At 39.7% G+C, this 24,770-nt stretch overlaps 1 protein-coding gene across 13 annotated transcripts in view; it reads right to left on the bottom strand.

The window, feature by feature from the left end:
• DYRK4 (dual specificity tyrosine phosphorylation regulated kinase 4) overlaps positions 1-22,822 on the bottom strand; it is a 73,730-nt gene extending 50,908 nt beyond the window's left edge. For 4 of the 13 annotated variants that reach the window (XM_056799136.1, XM_056799141.1, XM_056799143.1 and 1 more), the window contains exons 1-3: positions 22,668-22,822; positions 18,110-18,221; positions 7,373-7,486 (exon numbers count right to left, since the gene is read on the bottom strand). Coding sequence is in view for 2 of the 13 variants with exons in the window: in XM_007503750.3 (XP_007503812.1) it covers positions 11,232-11,257 (26 nt within the window). In the remaining 11 variants the exon portion in view is untranslated. Of the gene's footprint in view, positions 1-7,372; positions 7,487-11,231; positions 11,347-18,109; positions 18,222-22,592 lie in introns of those variants that run through there. The other 9 variants (XM_007503748.3, XM_007503752.3, XM_007503750.3 and 6 more) reach the window with 8 other exon arrangements.
• Positions 22,823-24,770: the final 1,948 nt, after the last annotated feature.

Below are 24,770 nucleotides of genomic sequence, written 5' to 3'. Positions count from 1 at the left end.
AGAGAAATGAAGGAGAGCCAGGAAGAGGAAAAGGAAGAAGGAAGGAAAGAAGAAGGAAAGAAGGAAGGAAGGAAGGAAGGAAGGAAGGAAGGAAGGAAGGAAGGAAGGAAGGAAGGAAGGAAGGAAGGAAGGAAGGAAGGAAGAGAGGGAGGGAGGGAGGGAGAAAGGGAGGGAGGAAGGAAGGAAGAGAGAGAGAAAGAGAGAAAGAGAGAAGTGGGGGAAAGAGAAAAGGAGCATCAATGAAATGTAGAAGAGAACAACAACTGAGGTTCATAGGGAAACAGCTAACTTGGACAGCTTTTGAAACTAATACATTAAATTTAGTGCATGCTTTTTGAAATAAACAAAAAATAGAATAATTTGAATATAGAGAGATTTGCAGTTTAATATAAAGTACTGTTTTCTGTTCTTTGTATACAAAAGAAAATCATGATGATTTCATAATTTAAAATAATTTTTTAAATTTAATTTTTATGAAAAAAAATCCTCTCTTTAGGACCTTATTTTCATTAACAACTCTAAAACAGAAAGGTTTCTAAGGACCAGACATTTTTGAGTTAAGTGACTTGGCCAGGGTCACCCAGTCAAGGAAGGGTCTTGAGTACAGATTTAAACCTAAGACTTCCTGACTCCAGGCTTGGTAATCTATCCCGAGCCATCTTAGCATGAGAGATCTTGGACAAATAATCACTTAACTTCCTTTATTCTTTGTTTCCTTACTTGTTTTACTACACAGCTACTGAGGTCTGTTTTAGATCTACCATCTTATAATCTATGAACCCAATTAAGTTAATTTCTAAAACATTTTACATTCTTGCCAAATATAGAGAGATGTCAGCCAAAAGCAACACTATTATGTTTGTAAAACTTTGTGGAGAAAAAATGACTGAAAGAAAATCATTAGCACTATTGCCTCATCGAGCAGAATGAAGCAGTGAAGTTTAGACAGTTTGAAGGATGTGTATAAATGGAGATTTTGAGCCTTTGGACATCATCCCCCAGAGTCCTTTAGTATTTCCCAAAATTCCCTTTTCCTAAGTCCTGGGCATTTTGCATAATTGTATTTCAGTGGTTGTAACTCCTCCCTTTTTCTCTTTTTTTTTGGATCTGTGACCGGGCTGAATTCAGGCAGTTCTTTTGCCCTAGTTATTACTAATAATACTTAAAAATAATACTTAGTTATTGAATATTAATTTTAAAACTCACAGATGCTAGATTAGAGGTCTAAGTCATCCTGAAATTATAAGGATGAAATTATAAGGAAGAAGGCAAAAAAAACAAAAGATAGAAAAGATCTATAAAGATTTCGTATTTGCAATTCCTTTTTTACCTTTGTTTTTACTGTCAAATACAATAGACACTATATTTGGACTATAACTTTCCTCATAGTCTTTCAATCATTTAGTCAACTCTGAAGCAAGCTAGGAGGCTCCGTGGATAAAGTGCTGTGCTTGGAATTGGGGAGACCCGAGTTCAGACACACTCCTGGTGAAACTGAAAACAATGATGACTTACCCAGGGTCATATAACTGGCAAGTATCTGTAGCCAAATTTGAACTTGGGTCTTCCTAACTTCAGGCCCAGCACTTTATCCACAGAGCCCCTTTGGGACTATCTGAGCACCATGAAAACTTTAAGTCTGCCTTCAGAAAAAAAAAAAAAGTTGGATAGTGGTATGCTATCACAGATGCTATCCCTTATGTAGAATAACTTATGAACCCAAGTAATTGTTTGCCCTTATTGACTCTGGGACTTGAGATCATCTATGCCCATGCAAGTGTGGTTAATAACAATAATAGCAACAACAAAAATAAACATTCTTTTTTTCCCCTTTAAGTCCTTTCCTTCCGACTTAGAATTGATACTGTATTGGTTCCAAGGCAGAAGAGTGGTAAGGGCTAGACAATGGGGGTTGAGTGATTTGCCCAGGGTCACAGCTAGGAAGTGTCTAAGGCTAGATTTGAACCCAGGGTCTCCCATCTCCCAGCCTGGCTCTCTCTCTTTGAGCTCTCTCCATTGAGCCCCCTTGCTGCCCCAACAATAAACATTCTTCTAACCCTTTAAAGTTTGCAAAGTTTTTTATATACATTTTCCCATGTGAACCTCAAAACAGTCCTGTGAAATGATTGTGATTTACATTTCACAGATGGAGGGCCCAAATGAAGATGGCTTGCCAAGGTCGCAAATTAAGTTTCTACAGTATGTCTTGATTTCAGATTTTCTTGACTTTAATTCCAGCTCTCTAGCCAACACATCACATGTCCACATCAATATAACCAAATGTAAGCCCAGTCTCATGGGCATCCTTTTGAATTCAAAGAGACCACACAAAGAGAATCTATAGGAAAGAACATGGTGGTTTTCACAAGGCTTTCAACCTCATTTTGGAGGGCCACATACACTGGGCTAGGATCCCCTGAGAATTTCTTGATATAATTATGGGGAAGACAACTATGTTCTTCAGACAGCCTCCTTATAAATTGGTCCCCTTTAAAAATGAATAGGAGATTGGGGGCAGCTAGGTAAGACGGGGGTAAGGGTTTAAATAATAATAATAAAAAGAGACGGACCATTTGCTAGAGGCAGGGGAGAAGATGGCTTGCCTATATATAACATCTGGGGAGGGTATCAATATATTGCATAGATCTTGTGTCCCAGAGGTTTCTAGTATATGCATGGTGGGGCCCCAATTGTTGGTTTACTTCCTCTAGTCTTGAACTTTAATTTCTCATTTGGATTTTCTTTGAGTTTAGAGTATTGCTTCTATTCCTCCTCACTGTACAAGTCTGGAGTCAATATATCAGGAGATTAAGTAATATCAGATATAAGGAGAATTTTAATTAACTTACAATCATTTTGTTATTTAATATGCTAAATGGGAACCATGTGCAATAGCTTCAGTTATTAGCAGATTCAATAGCTGTATATGAGATAATAGTCAGTAAGAATAATCAAGAAATAATCATAAAGTGTGCTGTCAGTAATTAAAGTAAGATGAATTACTTGTGCATTTTTGACCCTGAATTCTTCAGAATTGTGTCACAGGACAAAGGAAGCATAGAGAGCTTGCCCTGTCGTTTGTTAAACATCTGACACCCCAAACCAGGAGTTCTCACAATGGCCCTCCTAACTGAGAAGGATTTCCTCCAGACCTGCTCATCTCAGCATTGCCTTATGCTTATATTTATGTTAAAAATATCTGTAACCTCTACAATTCAGGGTCTCAGGCCACAGTGGAGTCTGTTGCCCCTGGCTTTTGTGATGTACAGCTCTCCCAATAAAGTCAATTTTGCTCAGATTTTTGCACAGTTCATTTTCTTTTAACATAGAGAATAAATAGGAGGTGATGTGGCATTTATTTTGGTCAGATTCCAATTCAAGGCTAAAGAACAAGTAAAAATGTATCTATTTTGCATTTTCCGTATTATATGTATAATAAAAGGTAGGGAAGTATTTACAATGGTCAAGGGGATTCAAATTGGTCAACATCTAGCTAACTTGGAAAAAACCTAAGAGGGCCCCATAATGGAATTTCCAATAAACTTTCTAATTTCCTATTGATAAAGCATTACAGTAATCCTGGTCTCTTAAGGATGCAAAGGGAAATGGAATAGAGTAAAGAAATGGGAACCCTTTCTCCTTAAAGCTGAAATATAAACTATACTAGACACCTCAAGACAAGGAAAGATAGTCACAGGATTATCTATAAGAATGTAACCAGTAGGGGGCAGATGGGTAGCTCAGTGGATTGAGAGCCAGGAGTGGGGAATGGGAGGTCTTGGGTTCAAATCTAACCTCAGACACTTCCCAGCTGGGTGACCCTGGGCAAGTCACTTAACCCCCATTGTCTAGCCCTTACCACTCTTCTGCCTTGGAACCAATATACAGTATTGATTCTAAGGCAGAAGGTAAGGGTTAAAAAAAAAAGAAAAAATGCAACCAAGACTTATCACACAAAAACTAGAAGGGAATAGATAATGCACCAAAGCACATTTGGTAACCACAGAATGGCATCCTGGTGAACAACATAATTTCTACTGTAACCCCACCAAGTCAAGCTTGGACTTGTGCAAAATGACATAAATAGTGGGGGGAAAGCAACATCAGAAGTGGTACAGCCAGGATGTATATTTGAGTGGCCCTAGTAGAGGAGGGAGGAAGGTGTAAACCTGAAAGAGAAAACAGAAGAATGGGAAATTATCTAATGAATAAAATAAGATCCTTTTTTTCCCAGAGGAAATATTAGACTTGAGCCATTCCTGTATAGCCAGGTCATTGGTTTTAGTTATTCAAGTTTAATTAAATATGTAGACAAACCCAGGTTTCTTTAATATTATTCCTAAAACCAGAGGGTCACAACTGAGGGCTTGGGACAAGAGCCTGTTGGATTTGTTGTCAGAAAACCTGGGTACAATTCTTTCATTGTATGACACTAGGCAAATAATATCATCTCTCTGAGCCCTAATTATCCTAATCCTTTAAAATGGAATATGAATACTTGTCTCAACTTAAGTCAAAGGGTTGCTATGAATCAAATGAGGTAATAGATGTGAAAGTGCTTTCTAAATTGCTATATAAAAACATAAACTACTATAGTAATAGAACAACCATCATCTCTCCAGTTTTTCCATCAATAAAATAAAATAAAATGCCTACCTCCCAGAAAGAGGGTGAAGCTAGAAAAGGAAATAATAATTTGAAATACCTCCAAGTGCTTGTTTGCTATTATTATAGTTCAGTAGGAAAAATAACATAATAAAATAAAATTAATAATAAGATGATACTGAAGAAAAAGCTGGTGTAGTAGAAAAATCCCTGAACTGGGAACTGAGATTGCTACCAGCCACTTTTATGACTTGGAATATACTATATTGATTACAGAGTTATTATTGATCCCCATTCTACCTAACCATTTGTATTCTGAAAGATTTGGTCCTCTTAAAGTAAACAAGGTCCTTTTTTCCAGGAGAAAAATCTTCCTGTTTTATCTATTCTCTCATGGTATTACCTTTACAAGCAATCCTTTACACTTTCACAAATCTTTGTATGCATCACTTTTTAAAATTTAATTTTAAAAAAATTATTCAATGCCTATTCTATTCAAGGCATCCGTCTAGAGCTGGGAAGATTAACAAGACTCATCTTTAATGACCCAACAATCTCTGGGAATAAGAGTTATACAAACAATTATGATACAAGACAGAATTCTTTAATACAAAAGAAAAGTCCTGGGAAGAAAAGATTCTGAGATATTTAAGGATGACTTGAGAGGATCAGAAAAAACTCCATTGGTGCCTGAGATGAAAGGAGGGGATTTCAGGTGGAGTAATAGAAAGGTAAGTCCATTCTTGGCAAAAATGGGACAGTATGTACAAAGGGTTGATGTGTACAGAAGAAAACAAAAAGGCAATAAGCAGTTAATTCAGTTTAACTTCATGGTATCCTGTGAAATATTTGGCAAAAAGAAAATTTAATTAAACCACTTGGTCAGATCTACAGAGAGTTACTGTGAAAACTGGAATGATAATTTAAAGCATTGAACTCAGAATGCTCCAGTTCCTGTCCTGGTTCCAAATCTTAGTAGCTGGATGAACTCAGGTAAGTTATCTACATTCTGAATTTCAGTTACATAATCTGTTATATGGTAGCTGTGGTAAGGTAAGTACTTTGCAAACTTCTAGCATTTAGCACACTTCCTGGCACAAAGTAGGATCTTAATAAATGTTTATAGACTGGCTAAACCAGGAAGTGCTAAAGAAATGTGAGTTATTATTATGATATATATATATCACGCCTGCCTCTGAACTCTCATTGACTATAAAAATAATTTTGATACTTAGTCAAACATATTATTATTTAACTATAATAGGAATGTATCTTATCTCCCCAGCTAGCCTGGAAGCTTCTAGAGGGCAGGAACAATGTTCTATATTTCTGTATTACTTATAGGACTTTACATATAGTAGCTACATTGTAAATATACATTGAAGAAAATGAAACATAGTGTCAATATTGGAACTTTATTACAGGACTTTTTATCTGATGTGTAGATTATACTGTATTATCCCCCAAAGTCCTATTCTCATGCCTAATTATTGAATGAAAGATGATCCTTGGATTCTCAAAAACTATGCCAGTGGAGTGTAAGCTTTTAGGACCTACCAAACTTGAAGGACTTTAAATTCAGGCCTAGCGATGGACAACATGGCTGGCATCTGAGGACCACCAGCTCATTTAAGTTCCAAAAGGCTCATCGATATTGGCTGCCATTTGTTCTGACCACAATTCTCAAAGACTATCTACCCAGCTTTAATAAGAGTATCCACACTCTGTCCTTGAAATTTTCAAGTATGCTTGGTATATGTATACAGTGTAATTTCAATTTCCAAATAGCTTTTGTTTTGCTTTGTGCAGGGAGCCCCCCCTCACTGGCTGACAAGGTCACAGCTGGGAGACAGGAACTGCAAGGCAGCCCCACAAGAACAAAGCCCCTCACTGACCCCCTTCTGGGACTTCTCTCTCTCTCTCCAACTTTCCCTACTAATGGACTTGTCATGATTATTATTCTCTCCCAATATAGGAGAAATAATATAAGAGCAAATACTTATAGGATCAACACCCATATATCCCACCTTAATCCCCCAGATTATTACCCTAAAAGATTATATTCACAGAATTAAAACCTAAAGATCATTACCACCCTCCTGTACCTCTTCACAGAGTTACATTCACTCCCATTACAAGCCACCAGGCAAGCCAAGAACATCAATCACCTTCAAGCCCAAGTAGACAGGACCCGCTTCGCTGGTTTGTTATGTTACAATAGCTAGAGCAACATCTCCAAGTACCCGAGTGAAACACAAGAAAAAAATGTGACTTGTAAATTGAGGAAAACCCTAAATGTGTTCTGTCATTAAGTTACCTTCTAACCAGGTATGTAGCTATGGAATATTTTGTTATCCATCAGCTAAGTAATTGTGATTGGTTGTGAAAGCTGACCAAAAGTAACAATGATTCTCCTTGGTCAGGGAGAACTAACTTCTAGATCACCCTGTTTATGTCATTCATCTATAGCAACGATGTTTCATTGACTATCTCCTTAGGCTATGCGTCTTGTTTTTAAGTTCCATGGAAACACATGTGTAGAAAATTGATTGTGTGCCAAAGAAGTATGTAATCACCAGCCTATATAATAAGAGAACCTCCATGCTATGGCAGAACACTGTGTGATGCCTAAGTACATGGGCCTGAGCACACAGTGTCTCTCATCTCTATTACTCGACCAGATTGTCACATCTAGACTGAGCGGGCCCTCACCCTCAGGGAGACCGCTGGATGGCTCCCAAAGGTTTTGTCTTGTTTTGAAATTTACCTGGTATGATTTCAGTATTTCTACTGCATTCATCAGAGGCTTTACTCCCTGGGGGGCTGTCTTTGGGGCAGAAATTGAGGCATTGTAGGACTTGCAGGGACTCCCATTGCATTTCTGTGAACAGGAAACAATGTTTTTAAGTTGCACTCACTTCTGCCAAAGATGTGATATGTGGAGGAGCCACACATCATCCCCCAAATCAGGGACTCATTTGTTGAGTTGGAAGGGATTCTGGAGGTTGCTTAGTCCAACCTCCCCACTTAATTCCCTCAACAACATATCTAATAGCTGCTCAGTCAAACTTTGATTAAATTTTTCTTTCCAGTGATAGGTAACTCATATTTCTAGTGATGGTACTTAAAAAAAAAACCCAACACCCTACCCTTCTGACTTAGAATCAATACAAGCACTAGTTCCAAGGCAGAAGAGTAATAAGGGCTAGGCAATTGGGGTTAAGTGATTTGCCCAGGATCATACAGCTAGGAAATGTCTAAGATCTCATTATTTTGAATATTTTTCTACTTGTTTTGCAAGGCATTGTTGACCAACTCTTGATTACTTATAGTGAGCTAACATCTGCCTCCCTTGCTTTAATACTAGTTTTGACCTCTAGAAAAACAGCTGCCTCTTTTTCTATATGACAGTCAATAGTCAATCCACAAGCATTTTTTAGGTGTTTATTATGGGCCAAACTTTGCAAGCTAAGTGCTAGGGATTAAAAAAAAAAAGACAACAACATAGTCCCTGCCCTCAAAGGAGCTCATAGTCTAATGGAGGAGATAGTATAGGAGGGGGAACATACATACAAGATACAGACAGCATAAATAGAAAGTAGTTTCAGAAGGAAAGCATTAACAATGGGTAGTGGAGGATGACTTCCTGCAGAAGATACAATTTGAGCTAAGTCTTGACGAAGGCCAGGAAAGCTTAAAGAAGTAAGGAAAAGCATTCTAGGTCTGACAGAAAGATAGAGTAAAGGACAGAGTTAGGAGATGAAGTGTCTTATGTGTGGAACAGCAAGAAGGCTAAGAGTACCTTGATTGTTGAGTGTATGGAGGGTAATAAAATGTAAAAATGTAAATGTAAAATGTGAAAATATAAAAAAAAAAGTTGGAAGGGGCCTAGCTGTGAAGAACTTTAAAAGTCAAATGGAGGGAGCAGCTAGTTGGCTCAGTGAATTGAGAGTTAGGCCAAGAGGTTGGAGGTCCTGGGTTCAAATTTGACACCAGACACTTCCTAGCTTGTGTGACCTGGACAAGTCACTTAACCCCTATTGCCTAGCCCTTATTGCTCTTTCATGTATCTAAGTACTATGTATCAAATCTAAGGCAGAAGGTAAAGGGTTTTTTTTTTTAAAGTAAGGAGAGAGTGGAAATGATAGAGGATCAGTCTTTTGGAGAAGAGGAGATGGAATTGGATATCTTTATAAAGGATAAATATTTTGGCAAGGAGAAGGGTTACCTCTCAGATGAGATGAGTAATAAAGAAGACAGTAGAGGAATAAATGAGTGATGTGAAACTAAGAGGGGCAGGGAACAGAGGGAGCTCTAGGTGAATACACTCAATATTTTTGGTGAAGTATGATGTATGGTCTTTGGCTGAGAGAATGGGGCAAGCAGGAACCATAGGAGGCTTGAAAAGAGACAAAAAATTATGAGAGAGCCATGGAGTTAGTAGGAAGAAGGAATCAATTAGGGAGAAGTAAAAAGATTACTTTGCTGCAGAGAGAACTCAGTTGAGATTATGTATGGGTCTATTTTGAGAAATAGAAAGATGGTTATTAAATCTCATCTCATATGCCTACCCATCCCTTTCCTTAGCTATTTCTCATGTGAATCATTTCAAAGCTACTGTGACAGAGGCTGGCACTGGAGAAAAAGTGCCAGGCTGAAGAGTAAGTGAAATTGATCACCTCGATGGGGGAGGGGGCCCAGGAGTGGAATACGGAGGAGGAGAAGACTCTGGCTCTGAGAGCAGTGAGGGGCTCTTGGTCTTGAAAAACCGAAAAGAGAAACTGAGAAAAAGATTTTCTCCTGAGGGTTACCCATTTTTCCTGCTGGTGACTGGAAATCTTTCCCCCTAACACTTCCCAAATGAAGGGACTTTCTGAAGAGAAACCTGAGCAGACTTTACCTCAGCTCCTGTTGCCCAGGGGTGAGTCAACCTGACTGTCTCTGAGGGAGCTCAGGCTGCCAAGGCCTGAGTAACCCCCAAACTCGAGGAGGGAGGGGATAGAGACAGGGACCCCCTTTTCCCACATTCCTTTTCCCACGATTCCCTACCTGCTATTTTCCTTTTGTATTACCTGATTGAGTTGACATTAAAAGTTATCTGTTCCCCAACCTGAGTGTGAATGAACAGGTCAAGGGGAGGCCCTTTGGTCTCAAGTAGTAGAGAGGGTTCACAAGAGGGACAAGAGCGAATCTGGGAGAGCAGTTTTAGCTAAGAAGGGAAGGCAGAAGGGGGAAAATCTTCAAATCCCCTCTCCTCTCTCTGAGCCAACTCATTACATCTGCTGTCTCCCCTGAACCCCACTTTGTAAAAGGAGGGGTCTCCTCTTTTTTCCCCTCTCCATACTGAAAGTCCAAACTTCCCTTGGGCTACAAACTTCCCTCTGGTTTTGCTCTAAGAGTATTCTGAGAATTCTGTTTTGCTTCATGGGTTTTGTTACCCGGGAGTTCTGGTTTCGCTCTAAAAGTTCTGTACCCTGGAGTGCTTCATGAGATTTGTTTTTGCTCCAGAGTCCTGTTCTGTTCTGGAAATCTGGATCCAGTAAAGGCTGGTGGGCTGCCAGATGTGGCATTCAGCTCATAGCCCAGTTCCAAGTTAAGACGTCACTTGGAACTTCAGGTTGCTGTCAGGCTCAGGTGTATGAGTGCAAAATTAAATGTATGTCTTGTGGATTTACATTCAGTCTTTGTCTTTGTATGGTTTGTTATAATGGGTCAGTCCTCATCACTGGACTCTCAGATCCTGCTAACATGCATTCTTAAGAATTTTCAGCTGTTTAAGAAGACAGCAGCTGATTATGGAGTTCAAGTTTCCCCTGGTATGCTCCACACCTTGTGTGAGTTGGAGTGGTCCACATTCACAGTTGAATGGCCCCCTGAGGGGACTGCAAATCTCTCCATGGCCTACACAGTCCAGAGAAAGGTGTATGGAACACCAGGTCGCCCTGATCAGATCCCCTACATAGATAGTTGGATTGATTTGCTTACTGACACCCCAAAGAAATTGAAAAGTTGCCTTTTGGGGCCAAATTCTGTTAAAACAGAGGCTGCTCTGCTAGCCGCCTCACTCTCACAGGAGAAAAGAGCAATCCTCCTCCTCCTGTGCTCCAAGAAGACCCTAAGGAGTCACCCCCTATGTCAATAGGAAACCCATACCCCCACACCCTCTCCACCTCTTCCTGAACACTTCCCACCCTCCTCATCCTCTTCAACAGACCCTCTGTCTTCACCATGAGTGCCCCCATCAAGCCCTCTCTACCCCCCTCTCCCAACAGGGGTATGAGATGATCTAGTTTCCAACAGGGGCCCCTCCCACAACTAGACAGTCTCATATCTGGCAGGACACCCCTAATCATCATACTCAGTATTTAAGTCAGGCTTAAGGAAAAACAACCATGACCTCCCAACTATCCTTGTGTCAGGCAGAACCTAAATGGGTGAGGATCTTGGTCTATGCTCCCCCCCTTTTTTTTTCCACAGACCTTTATAACTGGAAATATCAGAATCTCTTGTTTTTTTTTTTTGTGGTCAGCTGTAAGATTATAAAGAAGGGGCAAAAAGAGTTTAAGATGCAATTTCACAAAGGGGAATTTCTTTCATAGTGGTTGTTCTCCATTCCCTCCACCTACATTCCAAACCTTCCAAACTCCAGCATGGCAGGCTACACGGGAAAAGCTGCGTCTGCTCCAGCAGTAAGCTTCCAAGCAAATACCTGATGTTCAATGATTTTTTTCCTCTTTCTTCCTTGCATGGGCCCCAAGGGAGAAAAAAAGGAGAAAAATTCAGAGCAGAAAAGGGAGATTTTACTCCACAATTTGAGGCAATTTTTCATTAAAAATTTTTTTGATGTATGCAACTCGCTAATGATTTTGATATGGTACAATGTAATTTCATGTATTGTGATAACTGTTTGTCAGTTAATGTGAAATGTTAGTCAGATTTTATTGAGCACAAAAACTCATGGTTAGAAGTTTGTTTTGTTGAGCCTTGCAATGCATAATGCTTTCAGTGAATTTGAGAATTGTTTAAATGTGAATAATAGCCAGCCTGATACAGAGAGGGAATGTTTATTCTATAAGGACAAGATGTACTGGCTACCTTGTAGATGTAAAAGTCATTCAGAAAAAGTTGTTATATTGTTGAGAACTTATTCTAGAATTTAAACTTGGAAATTTTCAAATGAGATGTTATTTTAATGTATGTACTGTCAGAACTAGCAACAAGTGATCATATGACACACATGAAGTTTTTAAAGTGGTTAATCTGTGCTTGGGATTTTATACAGGTACTAAGAATTTGGTATATTGTTAAAGGAGGGATTTTTTAAACACTGTTGTATTTGACTAAGAATATCTGAAGGAATTCATGATCTAGAGATTGACATGTATTCAGACACAGTTTGCTAGACAGTAATGATGAATGAATACAAAACATGTATGCATTTGTAGTATAAAGAGAATTAACTTTTCCACCTGAATAGGTTAAGGATATATGATATGCAAACTGTATGCCCTTAAAATTGGAATAATGTTGATGGAATTTAATCCGTTATGTAGTAATGTTTTGAGGGAAAAGGAAACTAAACTGGAGATTTTATTCTGCTTTAAACAGAGGGTTGAAAGGAGTTAGGGTAAATGCTTTGGACTTCAGTTTATTTAAATAATGAAAGATTGCTAAAGGGCTTAATCAAAGTTATTTGGAAGTGTGGAGTTCAAACTAAACTCCACTGAGAATAAATTATTATGAAGGGTTTGATACATTCAAAAGTTTAAATTGTAGTAAGCCCACTTGTTAAAGAGGGATAAGTGACAAGGTTGTTAACCTAAATCAAGCCAAGCAGCCTTAGGATAAATTGCTTACAAGTTATTAATTCCTTCCTCACACATAGGAAGGAGAAAGAAGTGCTTATAATTGTTTCAAATTGATACTTGGGGACTAAAATAGCAAAACAATAAATGCATATGATCTCAAAGAGTTGACAACCACTGTGTTGATAGAACTTAAAGATGAGTATATTTTAATTATATACCTCAGAAGTTTTAAGGAGATGTCCAAAAGAGTAAAAGTTGCCAGCCATGTCCCACCGAACTGTTTGTTTGAAGCTATAGAATCTTAATGCAAACATTCCAAGTCCAAAATGATAAGTTAAGTAATATGTAATTGATGAGTTACCTCACACGAACTTTGGGACTATAACTTGAGAGACCCCCAGATGTTAGCTGATGTTTTGATTAAATATTGACTGGTGCAGTAGCCAAGGAACGGGCAGGATTTGTGACAAACGCTTGCTCACAATTTTATGACTGTTATGTGAATTGCTGCTAAAATGAACTAAAGATACAGTGCTTCAATGATATCATACTTTAAATCAGGATTCTTTGGAGTTTTTGATTAGTACTTGCAGGGATACCAAATGGAATGTTATTTTTATGATGGTGAAAGCAACTCAGAGAAGGTGAAGAGGTATGTTGTGTTGGAATATGGAAGATAGAAGGACTTTATTCTGGAGTTCATAAAGCTTGAATATGCAGATTTATAGAGAGAGGGGGAATAGGAGAGGGGGGGAGGTGAAAGCCTGAAAGCAAACAGATAGATGTCCTGCTCTTATAATTGGATCCCTGACCTTGGGATAATTTCTAAAATTAATGTATGTGGTGTTGGTAAATCACAAATGACTGGAATTTCTCCGGCTCTATTCAATTCAGCACTCCTCTTCTTTATTGCCAAAATATGTAAGAATAACAGAGTTATCAGCCTTTGTTTGAGGGTATGGGAATTTGTTTCTGGGCTGCTGATAAGCAGAATTTTTCTGAGTTGTAATGAGTATGACATCTTTTAAGAAAAAAAAAGAAAAAGGAAGGCCTCTGGGATCCAATGGTGACAAAGTACGCAAAAGACAGAGAATGTCCTGGGATAGTTAACAGAGGTAATCCAGGGCTTTTGGACTGGGCCTTTTGTGACCATTTAGGCTCTTACTCCTTGAGTGACCCAACGACGGCATGAGCCAGTGACAGCTTTGGCCTGTACGTGAAGCCCCTCACTGTGTGTCCCTTGGGACATGAGGAAATGTTTTCCCTGTCTGCCTTCTCTTTAGTGACAAGTTCCCATAATCAGCACATAATTGAAATTGTAGAAATAAAAGTTTCCATTTCCCCAACAACCTATTAGTTTAATAATTGAAAATTATCAAAGTGTTAGGGAACATACTTTGAGAACTAGGTAAAGTTATTAATAAATGGCTTGTATGTGTAGCCTTGATTTACCACGATTAAAGTTCAGATTTTGTGCTTGGAAAAGAAATAACCCAAAGCTTTCTGGATTTCCTTCAGGATTAGGGTAAAGCAATTCATCTTTGAAATCTTGTTACTCAGGTGCTTATCGCTGCTATGTAAATGTGGGCTTTGCAAAAGAATATTCTTTAACAGAAACATCATAGGTCAATTCTGCAAACAAAACTTAGGAATCAAATTTCCTAAATGGATCAATTCCTGTCAGAGGATGATTTCTGGAGATGAAGTCTGGTGGCTAAGATACCCAAATGTTAATGTTTAATATCAATTTCTATTGTACTAATTCTCTCTATATATCTGTTGCTCTAGTTTTTGCCCCAGTCCTGGTTTCTATACATCTGCCTTGGAGACTGACTCTTCCCCCTCGTGATCTGTCTGCCTGTCAAGGGTACCAGTCACTGGATACATCTTTCAGGTCTCCTTCAGAACCTGAGCACTTGCTACAGACATGCCCCTGAAGACCTCATGCCCACAGCCCCTCCTCTCTCCTCCCAAGGATCCAATGCCCCTTATCAGCTATGAAGAAGCTAGAGAAGATTGGAACCATCATCCCTATTCCCTTAGATATTTGGAGAAGGGGGACGGCATGGGACATTGTGCCCCCAGAGTGTAGACGTTTTTCAGACAGACTATAGGCAGGAAAATTCTTTTGCTCTCACTATATGCCCTTACCTGACACGGAGTCAAGGGTTTGACTCTGTTACTAGTAGAGGGGTAATTGAGATGGGACAATGAAGCCTTCTGGGAATGGGCTGGAGGGATCCTGTGGGCTCTTATGGGGATTGGTTGGTGGCATACATGGGAATTGATGTTGGTTAAAGATCATTTATATGCTCATCTACCGGCAGGGCCAACTCCCTGCAAAGTGCCTGGTAAATTTCACTGTGCAGCCTGGGGGTGGGAGACCCTGCCCAGTGGAGCCAGACAAACTCGGAGGCGATGCTATAAAGAAGGGGGGGGGGAATTCCAGGGGCTTCCCTCATAGACCTCTCAGTGGCTCATGAGGTCCAGAAAATGATATACGGGAAACCAGGGCACCCTAATGAAGCTTGTTTTACAGAACAAACCTGCTCCGACCCAAAGGGGGCTGCATTGCAAGCTCAGCTACTGCTCTGCCTCCCAGCCTCTCCCCTTCTCCCTGTGGGGCTCACAATCTCCCGCTGATCCCCCAGAGACCTGGTATTGGCCCCTGCTTAATAAACTGCCTCATGTCCTATGTCCACTGGTGCCTAAAGGCAGTCAAACTTTTGGCCTTGTGGTCTCACCACCCTCCTGTGCCCAATTTAAAACATATTGAACAGAAAGGTCTTGTTAAATACATCTGGAGATCTCTTTCAGGCTGAAAGCACAGACTGGAACTAAAACAGAAAAGAAAATCCCAAGTTTCCGTCATAGAGCTGCCAAAAAGTCATATGGTTGAAGCCTCAAAAAGGAGTCCCTGATTACAGACTACTGAAACACATTTTTTTTTCAAGTCTTTTATCCACAGACAACCTCAGACACATTCTATGCATGTGAGACATATTAGTGGCCTCGACTTTAGGATTTCTTTTCCCACAATGCTCGGACTGGCTGCCTGACCAGTTGAGTGGTGGACTATGCTTCATAAGGAAGTGGGCAGGGGGTGGGGCAAGAGTAGTAGGAAAATGTAGAGGAAAGGTAAGAGGCAGAGTTTCAGTGAGAGGAGGAAAAGAGAAGAAAAACACTTGGAGCATTATGACCATAGTGACTCCAAGTCAAGGGGCTTTGGCTAGACCCTGGTGCCTCTAGAGCTAAGATGAGTGATCTCTTCAGCCACCTCATCAGACTCTTGGGAAAGACATTCCAAGAAGGAGATGGAATGACATCCTAAGCATTTACCACTGGGGTTAGGAATCCAGAAGTGATTTGCCCTCTTGCATTAAAAGGGAATTAGATTATAATTCTTCTGAAGATAGAGTAAATTGCTCCCATGCATGTCCAGGCACCAAAAAACATTTGTTCCTCGTTTCCCTTCTCTGTTGTTTTCTTTTTCTTCTTTTTAAAATTTGTCTCATGTCTTAATTGAATACTTTTTTATTGAATTGATGTGTTTCTTGTATGGCCTTTCTACAAAAAATTAATTGGATGAAGGCTCAAGCCAGAAACTCTATAATTGGTTATACCAAACAGCTACTCTGAACCTAGAGAGTAATGAGAGGTACTATATCTTCCCCCTCTGGTAAAGAAAGGAAAATAAAACCAGAATCATATCAGGTGCTTAGGTACACCTACCATGAAATATCATAAGCATTTATTATTTGGTATATAGCTTTGGAACAGGAGATTATCCCAAATATATAATAGCATCCATATAAGTTTACATTGAATAGACTAGTTATACAGAGCAAATGCAAGTACATTATATCATATGTGGAATTTACAAATATAAAATGTACATTTTTGCATTACACATTCTTGCATTTCATAAATGAATGCTACTTGACTACATGTGTAACCTCTTTTCCCACTGAAATATCATTACATTTCTACCTGGTCAATTCTGTAGTTACTTTCTATCCATTCTACACCTTTGGTATCTTTAGAACCACAGCAAGGATGGTAATGATCAGTTTCTAGCCTCTTGTGAATCAGAATCTATAAATGGGTTCATTCCCTGGCGGGTTCCACATTTAGACAAGAAAGATGGTTTCTAGACCCTTCCCCCTGCCTAGGCAGAAGTCTCTCTCAGGTCTAGGCAGTATTGTGGGCTTCTCTGATCCTTAAGAAGATACAGATATAGCAATTTCTTGAGGTAAGTCATTGCTCTGATTTCTATCCATAGGGGCCAGCATCTGGTTCTAACTGTCCATCTGAAACTTAGGGGTGATTTCTTCTTAGAACTCAAATGGCCAACTATATATATCATACCTATTTTTTCATGATCATTGCTGATACATTATATACAGTTACTACTAAGGCTGGGAGTTCTGAAGCAACTATGTTCCCTTTTCTGCTATGCCAGAGAAACAGAGAGATTAATCAGGAATTAGATCATAATTCCCTTAGATGCATAGTAGATTTTGTGTATGGGTGCCAAGACCCTTTTGCTTACTGATTCCCTATGGTTTTCTATCTTTTTTATCTAAGGTTGCATTCAGTAGATTAGATATATGTCACATGAAAGTACGTTATAACATTACATGTAATTTATCCCATAATAAGCTCCTCTCCTAGTTTCCCAATGGAATGCCTAACATTGGCCAGATGGTCTTGCTCAGCAGGGAGAATTAGTTCAGTGCTATAAAATTTGTCTGCCAATGCCAAATTCTCTAGGAGAGTTCCAGACTCTCAGAAGTACTTTCTTAGAATTGCGCATCTTTTGGTCTCCCTGACCAACAACCAATGAATGCTGAATTTACTGTATCTGGCTGGCAGCATTCAATTCAGTGCTTTTTAAAATATAAGGCAGTGAGAATTGTTATCTCCCTGGCCTTAGAATAGTTAAACTTCATACACCTACTCTCAGAACTGCCTATTAAAAAGGCAAAAATTCTAATCTGTGAATGAGATGACAAGCCTGATTGTCAGTGTCTTTTACTGGTCTCAGTTGTCCATTTTTCTCCTGGAACCCAAATTCTCTAAAACAGCCTCTTGACTGATGTCAGTCAAGAGTTAGTCAAGATCAAGTCAGTTAAGATCCAAAGTACTTGGATCTACAAAATTAACTTAGCCTGATGTATATAGGAGGAAAATAATCAAAGTCCTATTATTCTACTCACATTTCTCATTCTACCAAGATCCTAATAGGTTCAACAAAGGTTCAAACCATATGGGTCCCTTTTGTCCTTCTGCATTTGGTTCTATTCATCATTATGCTCATGAATAATGTTGAAAGATTCACAAGAATGGAATAGGTCATTAAGAAACTCTGATAGCGGCCACTACATTTTAGAAAGATCTGTAATTCTTGAAAACTCTTCAGACGTAGTGAGAAGAAAGGCACTTCTGTTTTCTCAGATTCAGTCCTTACTTTCTGCTGAGACATTAAGGGACCCAAGAACTTGACATAGGTTCTGGAAAACTAGTATTTAGCATATGATAGCTTTAGTCTACGGCCTTCCAATGCATTCACTAGACTTTCCTTGGGTCTTTTCAATTATTAGATCTTCTATGTATGTCCAACATTGCCACGTAGTTTATATCACCAATCAGTTATCCTATTAACCATCAAAAATAACTAAGGGCCTCAAAAATACCTTGGGACATATGTTCAGTATGGTAGAATTCCATAGGTCAAATGAAGTCCATTTTCCCCCTTATCTTCTTCTGCCAAAGGAATTTGATGTCATCTACTGTGCAAGTCCAAACCTGAAAAAAAAAATCATCAGAAAATCAAGGACATGATGAAATTGTTTATTGACTTTATTTCTCTTGTTCCAAGAAAGACAACTAGTAGCAACTAGATGGCTCAACTGGGTGGTTGGGCGGCATGGTAGATAAGAGTGCTGGGCCTGGTGTCAGGAAGACCTCTGACACTTACTAGTTGTGTGACCCTGGGCAAATCACTTAACCCTGGTTTGCCACAGTTTCCTCATCTGTAAAATGAGCTGGAGGAGAAAATGGCAAACCACTCCAGTATCTTTGCCAAGAAAATTCCAAATAGGGTAACCAAGAGTTAGTTGGACATGACTGAAATGACTGAACAACAAGGTGTTTCACTGTATAGAGCAATGAGCCTGTAGTAAGGAAGACTTGAGTTCAGATTTGGCTTCAGAAACTTAGTATTAGCTGCATGACCCTGGGCCAATCATTTAACTTCTTGCTTGACTCAGTTTCCTCAGATTTAAAATGGAGATCATAATAGCACTTACCTCACAGGGATATTATGAATATCAAAAGATAATATTTGGGGCAACTAGGTAGGTCTGTGGATAAAGTGACAGGCCTGGAATTGGGAGGACTGGGGTTCAAATCTGACCCCAGACATTTCCTAGCTATGTGATCCAGGACAAGTCACTTAATTCCATTTACCTAGCTTTTACCACTCTTCTGCCCTGGAAACTGATACTTGCATCAATTTTTATACAGAAGATAAGGCATTAAAAAAAATTGTAAAGTGCTTAGTGAAGTGCCTAGCACATAGTAGGCATTTAATAAATGCTTATTCCCTTATTCCTTCTCCTGAACCCAAAAGTCTATACACAACCAGCACTTTCCAGCCTTATATACCCTGACTATAGAATAGAAGGTCAATTCCAAAGTTCTTCATTAGACCTCTATATTTCTCTTTATCAGTTCCTTCATTACTTCTATGACAACATTCTAGCAAAGGATTCCTCTAAACAGGCAGAGATATTTCCCTGAAAAACGACCATAGCTTTCATATCGAATCCCTTGTAATAGTATGGGATCAGCTTCAGTACCCTGTGACTAATTTGTCTTTAGAGTTGCTGAGGATATGAGCACTGAGTGGCTGGCTACTGAAGATGGATCCAACCTCTTCAACAAGCCTTGGATATCTTTATCTATTCTTGGTTCACCAAAGGGGTTTTTAAGATCCTTTTGGAAGGAGCCTAATGACTGCTTTCCAAGTAACACTGCAACAACAATTCTCTCTCTAAGAATCTCAGAATGTCCCACTGATTTTCAGACAGTTTATATAGTGCAATCACTATTTTGCCTTCCTTCTTGGATTCTTCAGTTAGTATCTTACATTCCCTCACCCTAAAGTGTGTACAGCAAATTGTAAAATCCTTACAATATCATCTTAGTAAAGAGGAATACCTAAAATCAGTAGTGCTTAAGAGGGGGCAAGTCCTATTTCTTTACATCAATTTCCCAGTAACTGAATAGCTATGATGACTCTTTAGCCAATTGACAATTCGAGTATGCAATGTGTAAGCCAACAATTTAACAATAAATGTTACTTGTAGAATCTAATAGGTTATATGTATTTACTAAATGCTTGTTATCTGATGATACCACACGATTATCCTTTACAGTTCAACATAATTAAAGTTATGCTGCACAGGATAATACAATGTCACTTCAGCAATAAATGAGTACAATGACATTTTGACACAGAATGGCACAGCAAATGCTTGAATCAACTTGCCTGGTCTGCAATGAAGCTTTCATTGAAGAGATGCTATACAATTATAGGCTGGGCAGGAAGGAGGGTGTGGGTAAAGTGGGGAGGAAATCATCAATGAAGCCTACCAACACAAAGATTATTAACATAAAATAGTAATAGTTTAAAATTTTATAAATAAAATTTCATTATATAAAGTTTCAGAAATCTTTGTCATTAAGAAAAATGTTTGGGGGCAGCTGGGTAGCTGAGTGGATTGAGAGCCAGGCCTAGAGATGGGAGGTCCTAGGTTCAAATCTGGCCTCAGACACTTCCCAGCTGTGTGACCCTAGGCAAGTCACTTGACCCCCATTGCCTAGCCCTTACCACTCTTCTGCCTTGGAACCAATATGCAGTATTGATTCCAAGATGGAAGGTATGGGTTTAAAAAGAAAAGAAAAGAAAAATGTTTGTTATCATTAACAGGGAGGAAATTCAAGTATAATAATTCTTGGCACCCAATCACAAATTACATATAATGGAATTCTCCTTAAATCTTACTGCTGCTGCTGATTTCCCCTGTATATCAAGGGGACACAAGAAAATTTAAAGTGGTCTTCAAAAGTCACAGACCCCATGGTAAATGCTTAAGTTGTGGTGCTGTCTCTCTGTGTCTTAGAATGTCTTTTCAGAGAGTTTCAAACAGGCTAGAGAATGGCTAAATCCTCCTCTCTAAGTGGGGTATCTTCTATCTCTCCCAACAACTCAAATTCGATTACTTGCCTCTCCTGTGTCTTCTGCTGCCCTGCCCCACTTTTCAAACATCTCACGTTGTAGAACAATCCTTACCTGAGTTTTGAGGAGCTGGTGATGTCCATACTCTTTGGTTAGCCCAAGCACTAAGGGGCCGTAAAGTCATATCCACTAAACATATACAGTGCATATGGTCTGACTCCTTCCTTACATTCTCTATCCCATAATGATCAGATCAGTAGACTTCATCTTTGCTAAACTTTTAAATTTTCCTAACTTAGAGACTGAAAAACTTAGCATCTGAAGGGTCACCTTTATATCAGTTAATCTGATGTGATTTACCCAGTGAATACACTTTATTTATGGATTTGCCCAGCTTGGGTTAACAGACTAGACCTCCCAGATCTTGTAGAGGTTGCAAAGGATTCCTCTGAACAGGCAGGGATGTCTCCTTGAAAAAGACCATCCATCAAATCCCTTGTAATAGTATGGGTCAGCTTCAGTGCCCTGTGACTAATTTGTCCTCATAGCAGCTGGTTGAAAAGAAATCTAATTCCTGGAAATACCATTAATACTGTACATATTCACAGTGGAAGGAAGTGATACTCTGAGGGCAAATAAATGTTTCTTTGTTCCACCTATGACCCATATGTTTTTGTTTTATGGGATATAGAAGAGAACCAGTCTGTTAGGAGATCCCAATTCAAGATCTGACTCTACTATTAGCCACATCAACCTGAGTGTGTCTAAACCTCTGATAATGTTTGTTCATCTGTAAAATGGGGGTAAATAATATTCTGGGTAGTGCAGTGGATAGAGTCAGGGAGACTCCTCTTTCTGAGTTCAAATCAAGCCTCAGGTACTTACTAGCTATTTACCCTGTCACTTATTCCGTTTGCCTCAATTTCATTAAGTGAAGGACATAGCAAACCACCCTAGTCTCTGCCAAGAAAATCCTAAATAAGGTGACAAAGAGTCACTCCACTGAAGTGACTCAACAGCGAAATGCCCACTCTATCTACCCAGATTTATAGAATCTTAAAGCTAGAAGGGGACATAGGGTTCATCTTGTAAATCGTTCTTCTGGATGGAAGAATCTCTCCACAACGTGCCAGAGAGCTCATATTGTCTCTTTTCATGAGCTGTCCCGGGATAAGAAGTTCACTATTTCAGAAGGCGATTAAGTGAATGTAGGTTAGGGCAATTCTAATTGTTATAAAGTTCTTTCTTAAATTCGGCCGAAACCTATATACTTTGCCCCAGTCACTTCCATTCTTTGGCCCTATTTCTGCCCTGAAGAGTCAGTGTAGTCCCTTTCAATGATTACAGCCTTTGAATATTAGAAGACAGCTCTCATGCCTGCCCCCCTCCCGCACCCGACCCTAATGGCCATCCCACCAAGCCGCCTTAGTTTTCTTTCTGGCTAGATTGTCGAGGTTCAAGAGAAGGCATTCCATAAACTGTAAAACACTGTATCAATGTGAATGGTTGCTTAGTTTATGTTTAGGGATAGCAGGTGGGTACATGAGCGAGGGTGGTTTAAAGATAGCGCATTCATGTTGATGGCCAGCGTTCTATTCATTCCAAGGCACTGATGGTCAAGAATGACTGTGATCTTTCGCTCACTATTAGCCTTGCTGGGATGAGATGAAAAAACGGACGAAATGTGTCACTGCCAGTGCACCTTTGCAGGTGTCAAGGGAGGCCCCCAAATTCCATCTTCCCACTCTGAGTTCAGAATACAACTAGCAGGAAAGATTTGATGGTAGATCCTTGGGCTCTGGGAAAGCTTCTCCAATCCTACCTTCCTTCCCCTCACTCCCACCCAGCGGCCCGGCTTTTTCTCACTTCTTATCTTCTCTCCATCTATATAGCCTTCCCTCCCTATCTCCCGATAGCCCCGGGTCCCACTCCACCTTGGGGGCGGGCCAGAGCGGTGGGAGGTTCTGAGGTGCGTCATAACGCGGTCCCCTTCCCCCGCTCCTCCTTACTTTGGTCCGGTGGGGGCAGGTGTTGGAGTGGCCGCACCAAGTCGGAGCAGACTAACCCGGCTGCTGCTAGAGACTAAATTGGGTAATTACCTAAAGGGTGGAAGGCCACACCCTCTCTCTTCACCCTCCGCCCACCCCCCAGTCGCTATAGAAACTGTTTCCCCCTTTCCCAAGCAAAGCTTTTATGACTCTGGAGCCGAGGTTGGGACTTTGCTCTCAGCAATTAAATAACCGTCTTGTTCGTACCCCCCCCCCCCGCCCCAATCTCCCTCCCCCTCTAAGGGAAGGAAATTATACCACAAGAGAATTTTGCGTAATCTAAATGGAAATGTGTTGTTCAAGGTAGAAGTAAATCCTGGTGCAGATTTCCGGAAAATGAGGCATTGTTGTCCTTCTTTGTACGTGAGTCGCCAAACTCTTAGCTGCTGTGCCTGGCACGTAGTAGGCACCAAGTGCTTAAGAAAGCCTGTGGATTGATTAAAGTTTTATTTCTTTAACTTTAAAAGAATGTTGTATTTTTTTAAATTGTTAAAAGTACTTGGTTGGGGGCAGCTGGGTAGCTCAGGGGATTTTGAGCCTATTACCCAGCCCTCACCACTCTTCTGCCTTGGAACCAAGGATAAAAAAATAAAAAATAAAAAAAAAATAAAAAAATAAAGGATTTGGTTATACTGGCAAGAATTCTGAGAATCAAAAAGTGCAAAACTGAACTTTCTAATTTTATTTTTTTAAACCCTCACCTTCCGTCTTAAAATCAATACTTAATATTGGTTCCAAGGCAGAAGAGTGGTAAGGGCTAGGCAATGGGGATTAAATGACTTGCCCAGGGTCACACAGCTGGGAAGTGTCTGAGGCCAGATTTGAACCCAGAACCTCAAATCTCTAGGCCTGGCTCTCAATCCACTGAGCCACCCAGCTGCCTCTTGGAATAGAAGTTGTTGAATGCTGTGTCAATGGAACAAGCTTTGGCACATGCTATTAAGCAAGAAAGGCTGTAAATGTATTGGATGATGGACTCTATGTGGCTATCATCTGAGCCAGTCTGCAGCTGGGGAAGTTCAGCACTATAAAACCAATTATTTATTTATTAGACCACAGCAATTCATGAAGACTGTCCAAGGAAGGAAACCACATAGCTTTCAAAGCACTGAAGGACTTATAAGAAACATCTCCTATACATATACATCATCTACATTAACCTTCTGGTTGGTGGTTTTCTTGGCCTCCACACTCTCCCTACTCCAATCCATCTTCCTAAGAGTGGCCACAAGATCTGAGCAGGGCTGGCCATGGCATCTCCAATCTCATCACAGCTCAATAAACTCCAGTGGCTCATTGGTATTTCCTGGATCCATAATCCTGATGGCTATTTAAAGGTCCTGACACCATAACCCCTTCTTACCTTTCTGGTCATTTTACATTCTAACCAACTTCACTAGGCTTTGTGCTATTCCCTACACATCACTCGATCATCCATCTCCATGCCTTTGTACTGGTAATTCTCCATACCCAGAATGCTCTCCTTCCACACCCCTGCCCCTCAGCTTCTTTCAAGACTCAGTCTAGATTCTACCCTCTACAAGAAGCATTCACTTGTCTTCCTTCCCTCCCCCCACTCCACTGCATTTACACTGTATATATTTTTACTTGAATGTTGCCTCTCCTACTAGGATAGGTGCTCCTTGAGGGCAAGGACCATGTTTTTCCCCATCTTTGTATTCCCTACTGCTTAGTCCACAATGCCAGGCAGATAGGTAGGAACTTAATGAATTCTTATTGACTCTCTATTTTCTAATGTGGCTACTTACATATTACTTCCCCTATCAAAACATAAGCTCCTAGGACTATTTTATATCCTACATCATAGTGTCTGGAATATACCGAGTCCTTTAAAAATTCTTATTGACTGAAGCCTAAAACATCACAATATCTAAGATATTCGATCAACTCATGAACATTGTTATCAAGAGAATCATTTAGGGAAAATGAAAGTATTTTCACTTTTCTCTAGGAGGAAGGAATAGATAATACTAATATTTAAGCTTGATAAATTGTCACGAAAATTTATTTATACATTATATGCAATTTGTAGTTTGAGCCGTA

This window comes from Monodelphis domestica, chromosome 5, assembly GCF_027887165.1.
Source record: "Monodelphis domestica isolate mMonDom1 chromosome 5, mMonDom1.pri, whole genome shotgun sequence".
In the NCBI taxonomy this organism is placed as follows: Eukaryota; Metazoa; Chordata; class Mammalia; order Didelphimorphia; family Didelphidae; genus Monodelphis; species Monodelphis domestica.
The sequence above is the reverse complement of the archived record's forward strand: the minus strand, read 5'-3'. Positions and strand labels throughout refer to the sequence as shown.